At 37.8% G+C, this 5,895-nt stretch overlaps 3 protein-coding genes and 1 pseudogene across 3 annotated transcripts in view; 2 read left to right on the forward strand and 2 right to left on the reverse strand.

Annotated features, from left to right (window-relative positions):
• LOC106323146 overlaps positions 1–889 on the forward strand; it is a 1,861-nt pseudogene extending 972 nt beyond the window's left edge.
• An 87-nt stretch (positions 890–976) lies between these two features.
• Positions 977–2,478, forward strand: LOC106327441 (uncharacterized acetyltransferase At3g50280-like). The gene is made up of 2 exons (XM_013765593.1): positions 977–1,473; positions 1,552–2,478. The coding sequence occupies exons 1-2, from the start codon at positions 991–993 to the stop codon at positions 2,452–2,454; spliced, it is 1,386 nt and encodes a 461-aa protein (XP_013621047.1). The 5' UTR covers positions 977–990; the 3' UTR covers positions 2,455–2,478.
• A 110-nt stretch (positions 2,479–2,588) lies between these two features.
• On the reverse strand, positions 2,589–4,843 carry LOC106327443 (plant intracellular Ras-group-related LRR protein 7). Its single transcript, XM_013765595.1, has 10 exons — positions 4,561–4,843; positions 4,125–4,194; positions 3,996–4,042; positions 3,805–3,913; positions 3,638–3,723; positions 3,458–3,548; positions 3,267–3,352; positions 3,099–3,185; positions 2,887–3,016; positions 2,589–2,795 (listed from the first exon to the last, which is right to left on the reverse strand). Exons 1-9 carry the CDS (start codon positions 4,663–4,665, stop codon positions 2,906–2,908), a joined length of 792 nt encoding a protein of 263 aa, XP_013621049.1. The 5' UTR covers positions 4,666–4,843; the 3' UTR covers positions 2,589–2,795; positions 2,887–2,905.
• Positions 4,844–5,369: 526 nt separating this feature from the next.
• LOC106327427 (diacylglycerol kinase 1) overlaps positions 5,370–5,895 on the reverse strand; it is a 3,489-nt gene continuing 2,963 nt past the window's right edge. The window contains exons 6-7 of the mRNA XM_013765578.1: positions 5,743–5,883; positions 5,370–5,661 (exon numbers count right to left, since the gene is read on the reverse strand). Of these exons, the coding sequence (XP_013621032.1) occupies positions 5,590–5,661; positions 5,743–5,883 (213 nt within the window). The 3' untranslated portion in view covers positions 5,370–5,589. The remainder of the gene's footprint in view (positions 5,662–5,742; positions 5,884–5,895) is intronic.

Consider the following 5,895-nt stretch of genomic DNA (forward strand, 5'->3'; position numbering starts at 1 on the left):
ACTTGATCACCCAAGGTCTAATCCCTATGCCCATGAGTTCTTTTTTCCCTTAGTCAAGAAAGTATCATTCTGTTATTGCTTTTTAGTTTTAGTCATAGCTTAAAACTCATCTAAATCATTGGTTGCACTTAGATTAAGTGAGTACTTGCATTCTCATTGCTTTGATATCCCTCAGAACTGGTTCGACAATCACTATACTACAACATTTGTCTTAGGAACTTGAAAACTCTTAACATCAGAAAGCAAAAGGCAAATCAAGAGTGTGGTACAACAACAATCTCTTCTTTTCAGTCATTATCCGCATTTGTATGGAGAAGCATTACAAGAGCAAGAAAGTTACCAAATGATCAAGAAACTACTTGCAGGCTTGCTGCAGGCAATAGATCAAAAATGGACCCACCACTGCCCAAGAACTACTTTGGTGTGTACATCTCTCTAGTGAAAACGACTGCTAAAGTAGGTAACCTCTTACAGAATGAGTTTGGATGGGCTGCTTTAAAGCTACATCGAGGTGTAGTTGAACACACTGACAAGAAGATCTCTTAAGACATGGAGCAATGGTTGAAGTCTCCTTCTAATAATCGATTTTTCTATACAAATATAGTTCATATGGGAAGCTCACCGTGGTTTAACAAGTATGGAAGTGAGTTTGGAATGGGGAAAGCGGTTGCGGTTAGAAGCGGTTATGGCAATAAGGTTGATGGGAAGGTATCAGCTTATCCGCGAAGAGAAGGAGGAGGAAGCATTGATTTAGAAGTGTGTCTTCTTCCAGAGTTTATGGAAGCTTTAGAATCAGATCAGGAGTTCATGTCCCTTGTCTCTTCTTCTTCATCCTGTTAGCTTCTGTTTGTTGTCTGATCTTTATTTTAAGTTACATTTCTTAGCATTACCATCAAACAGCCTTTAAGTATTATAATAAGATCAATAAACTTCTCAAGAGTAAACAAAGAAAGAAGCAAAAGAGACATTGAAAGAAACAAAAGAAACAAAATGGTTTCTTCTTCTTCATCATCTGAAGCAAAGATCATCTCCCAATGCTTTGTCAAACCCAAAACAGTATCTGAAACATCAAAAGATCCATACAATTTATCACCAACGGATCATGTGATGCTCTCATTCCAGTACATCCAAAAGGGTCTTCTCTTTCTCAAACCATCTGATGGTGCAATCAAATCACAAGACTTCATGGAGACTTTGCTGCAAAAGCTCAAAGACTCTCTAGCCACAGCACTTGTCCATTTCTATCTCCTCTCAGGTCGCCTCTCGACTTCGAAAACCGATGATGCAAGTTCATATTCAGTGTTTGTGGACTGTAATAACAGTCCTGGAGCTGGATTTATCCATGCCAAATCAGATCTAAGGGTGGGAGACATTGTTGGGTCCAAGTATGTTCCATTGGTCGCTCAATCTTTCTTTGATCATCACAATGAAGTGAATGGCCAAGGTCATACCATGAGTCTCTTATCAATCAAGGTACATGTACCTTAGATCCAAAGAAGTTACATTATATATATATATCAAACTCATGTAATCTCTTTTAGAGTTCTGTAGGTAACAGAGTTGTTAGATGGAGTTTTTATAGGACTGTCTATGAATCATTCGATTGCAGATGGAGTTTCCTTCTGGCATTTCTTCAATTCGTTGTCTGAGATCTTCAGTTCTCAAGAAACCATTGACAATAACATCAAACTGTTTTGTCTCAAGAATCCTCCAATCTTGAGACAAGTGTCCACCGGTTCTGTTTACAGCCTTCCCTGCAGTGAATCTCCCAAGTCAAATCCTCGGTTCCAGACACCGGTTTTGAAGGAGAGGATGCTCCATTTCTCATCAGAAGCAGTGAGATCACTCAAGTCAAAGGCGAATCAAGATTGTGGAACAACAATGATCTCTTCTTTGCAGTCTTTAACCGCATTTATATGGAGAAGCATTACAAGAGCAAGAAAGTTACAAAGTGATCAAGAAACTACTTGCAGGTTTGTTGCTGACAGTAGACCAAGAATGGTTCCACCACTGCCTATGAACTACTTTGGTGTTCACATCTCTCTAGTGAAAACGACTGCTAAAGTAGGTAACCTGTTGGAGAATGAGTTTGGATGTGCTGCTTTAAAGCTGCATCATGCTGTAGTTGAACACACTGGCGAAAAGATCTGTTCCGAGATGAAACGACGGTTCAATCCTCCTTGTGCTTTGCCATCAGAGACGTTTTATGATCCGACCATTGTTCATATGGGAAACTCACCAAGGTATGACAACTACGGATGCCAGTTTGGGATGGGGAAAGCAGTTGCGGTTAGAAGCGGTTATAACGATAAGTATGATGGGAAGGTATCAGCTTATCCTGGAAGGGAAGGTGGAGGAAGCATAGATTTGGAAGTGTGTCTTCTTCCAGAGTTTATGGAAGCTTTGGAATCAGATCAGGAGTTCATGTCCCTTGTCTCTCCTTCTTCTGGTTGATACGTTCTCTGTCTGATCTTTGTTGGTCGTTATGATGGTTTGCAGACATGTTTCAACTACTGTGTTTGGTTGTCAATTTCAGAGTATTCAAGACAGAATAGAACACACTTTAAATCACGCTTAGCACCGTCACCTCTCGGTAAAAAGGGCAAGAATCACTTTGCCATGTTATATGTATAAATATAAACACACATACAAGAGATACATACCCACACATACACGCCTTCATGCCTATGTGTACATAAGAATTTAAGAGTCACAATAACACAGATTCTTAAGAGAGAGTGTTGTACAACAATGTTTTCTTACACAAAACGTTGATCCTCATTCACCAATCCGACCTTCAGAAAGAAAGAAAAAACTTTATGAGATCAGTGGAAGCATCAATAGAGATCTTACCAGATATATCATCTATATTCTGAATCAACTTACCAACTAAAGACAGTAGTATTCATTTATCAACGCCTACATCGAGTCCTTTAGAGCTGATCATCACATTTGAATCGATTTGCTTATCAAATTTCTTCTTTCTCCTCTCTTCAAATTCTTGGTATCCTTCCATCTATATACATTTACACCATTGTTCTGTTACACACAACACAATCACAAGCGTGTTCTTTGAGGTTGCAGAATAAACTACTTACCAGCTGAAACTCGTCCATGGAGATGGGATTGTTATGGAGAGATAGATTTTGCAGACTCTTGCAATCTTTCAGCAATCCATCTGGGATCTGCAAAACCCCATAAACGTTAGAGATCACACAGGAATACGATAGAAGTTGAAGAAACTAATCACGTTTCAATTGCTCTACCTGCTTCACTTGATTATTGTCTAAGCAGAGAGACTTTAACTGAATCAGATTGCAGAGTGATGCAGGGAGCTCCTCAATGACGTTATCTGCAAGGCTATCCCAAATCACGATTAGGCTTTCGAGAAGAAACAACAACCACAAGGCAAACTCAACAGGAGACGGAGTTTTTGAAAATGAAACTAGAAACATACCATTAGCCTGTATCTCTTCTAAAGAGGCACAGCTTCCTACTGATTCTGGAAGTGATTTCAACCTGTTGTTCGAGACATTCAACAGAACTAGCTGCATTATTATAAGAGAAAGCCAAATCATTAGAGACAGCTAACTAGTCTTTTTAGCTATGCTTTGGAAGGTAAATGAAGTTAACATACATTGCGCAGACTACCGATAGTATCAGGCAAGTATATGAGCATATTTCTTGATATTGACAGTTGCTCAAGCCTTATCAACTGACCCACTGAAAAAAAAAAAAAAAACCATAATAAAGAAAAAACTTGTTGTAAGATCGAAACTTGTGATAAAGAGAGTTCTTGTTTACATTCATCAGGTAAACAGCTAATGCGGTTTCCATCAAGCATCAAAACTTTGAGAGATTGAAGCTTCCCAAGGTTCCCGGGAAGGCGCTCAATGAGATTATCAGCTATTAACTGCCAATAAGATTAGCTTTTGAACCATCAACAGTTTCAGTAGATCATGATAATGTACAAGAGATTCAAAGTTGTCTCTCACCAGACGCTGCATATTGATTAACTTGCTAACTTCTGCAGGAACATCAGCTGCATAAATAACAAAAGCCTTTCAACTACAACTCTGAAACACAATAAAAAAGATAAAGACTTTTGGTGAAGAAGGACATACAGATCTTATTGTGTGTTAGATCGAGTGTTCGTACTGCTCTCTCCATTACAATCACTTCATCAGGAAATGTCTGCTCAACAAATCACAAAACAAGACATGATCAGCCTAAATCCTGTCTAAAATCCCAAAACATAAACCCTAAAAAACAAAATCTTTATGCTGCTTTGATTAAAGTTTGTGACTTTTCATCAAACCAAACCCTCTCAATCATTTCATATGAACACACAGACAGATGCCAAAAACAGTTTTATCAATCAATTAAAAAGATTCTTCAATACATAATCAGCTAAATCCTGTCTAGAATCCCCAAAACTATAAACCCTAAAAACAATATTTTTTTATGCTGAATTCATCAGCCAACCATTCAAAGTTTGCGACTTTTCGTCTAATCAAACTTTCGAAATCATTCATATGAATACAAAATCAGATTCTTCACCTTTAATTTGGAGTCGCGAAGCCCAATAATGCCGGTGGATCGCCACCGTGCGACCCGGCTAGCCTTTGAACCTCCTCCTGCTGTATTGCTCGCGCAACACCCCATCTTCGTGCTTCCGATTCTTCACCGATTCTAACGCAGTTGATTTGATAATAAGATGATTATAAAAGAAGGAAACTAATATTGTAATTGGAAAAATCTGGAAACCCAGAAAGTTTCAATGGAATCGGATTTTAGCTCAAAGGAGGAGATATCGATTGGGTTAAAAAGTTTTACGGATTTTTTTTTTTTTAATCGAGGTTTTAGGTGAGAGTCAAGGTCTTTCGCGGGTTATATATTGAAAAGAAGCCAAAAGTTGGGGACCAGAAAAGAAATATAAATTGGAGATGTTGTTGTTAGACCATGTCCATCACAGTGTTGAGGAAGGGTTTTTTACTCTTTAAAATAATGAAAAAAATTAAAAAGAAAAGAGAAAAGGAAAAAAAATAAGTGATTTAAGTACCGGTATTAACCTTCTACAACCACTTGTCTTTTAGTTATTAGTTAAGTTTATTGTTTAATTTAACTATATTAAAAATATTTAGATTAAATTGTTAAGAACTTCAAAATAGATTTCAACCCATGGAGTTGCTCTTACTTGCTAGAAGAGAAGGAAACGAAATATGAAAATTCTGTTATTCACCCACTTCGTTGAGTTTGTTTACATTTTAATTTTAGACCTGTTTATAGAGAGAGGTTTCTGGTTTACAAGATAACCAGTTTGATTATTACAGTTTGTATTAAACCGGATTGTACATTTTATACTGCTAGAACAGAAGACCTTAAACCGTTTTGTTTACAGCAATGCCATTATTAAAACCGTTTTGCTCAAAATAAAAATTACTTTTATTAAAACCGTTTATTACAAGTAACCTCGTTTTCTTTGATATCATTAACCCCTTCGCCAAGCAACTGCTTCTAATGAGGGAAGGTTTTGTTTCTATTTTGAGTTAGCCGTAGAGGCATTTCTTGAAGCAGAACTCGATTCTCTCAAGCGTTGATCACTTCATTGGTTTCTGCTCTTTCTAGTGGCTCCTCTGCGGCTCTCTTCAGCATGAAAGCCTGTTGCAAAGTGAAGGTAAATGGCAAAACAAAGATCAGTTTCACAAAAAAAAGAATCCTGAGCTAGGGAAAGTGGAGTACCTGGGCATGGTGTGATATGGTTAAGGTACACGGTTGCTGAACCCAAGGTTCTCCATCAATTTGCGCAGGCAATGATGGTGCACAAAGTTGTATTTTGACTGATTGCCCTTGAGCTAATCTTGTGACACGAGAGAACCCAACCTGATTATATGT

This window comes from Brassica oleracea, chromosome C2, assembly GCF_000695525.1.
Source record: "Brassica oleracea var. oleracea cultivar TO1000 chromosome C2, BOL, whole genome shotgun sequence".
NCBI lineage: Eukaryota > Viridiplantae > Streptophyta > Magnoliopsida > Brassicales > Brassicaceae > Brassica > Brassica oleracea.

Excerpts from the sequence above, each read along its gene's own strand:
- LOC106327443 (XM_013765595.1), bottom strand. The coding sequence starts at position 4,665 with ATGGGGTGTTGCGCGAGCAATACAGCAGGAGGAGGTTCAAAGGCTAGC. Across the intron at positions 3,724-3,804 it reads TAGCTGTTTACCTGATGAAT|TGGGTCAGTTGATAAGGCTT; the intron begins GTAAACAAGAAC and ends TTTTTTTTTCAG. Across the intron at positions 3,353-3,457 it reads AGAAGAGATACAGGCTAATG|ATAACGTCATTGAGGAGCTC; the intron begins GTATGTTTCTAG and ends ATAGCCTTGCAG.
- LOC106327441 (XM_013765593.1), top strand. The coding sequence starts at position 991 with ATGGTTTCTTCTTCTTCATCATCTGAAGCAAAGATCATCTCCCAATGC. Across the intron at positions 1,474-1,551 it reads TGAGTCTCTTATCAATCAAG|GTAACAGAGTTGTTAGATGG; the intron begins GTACATGTACCT and ends AGAGTTCTGTAG.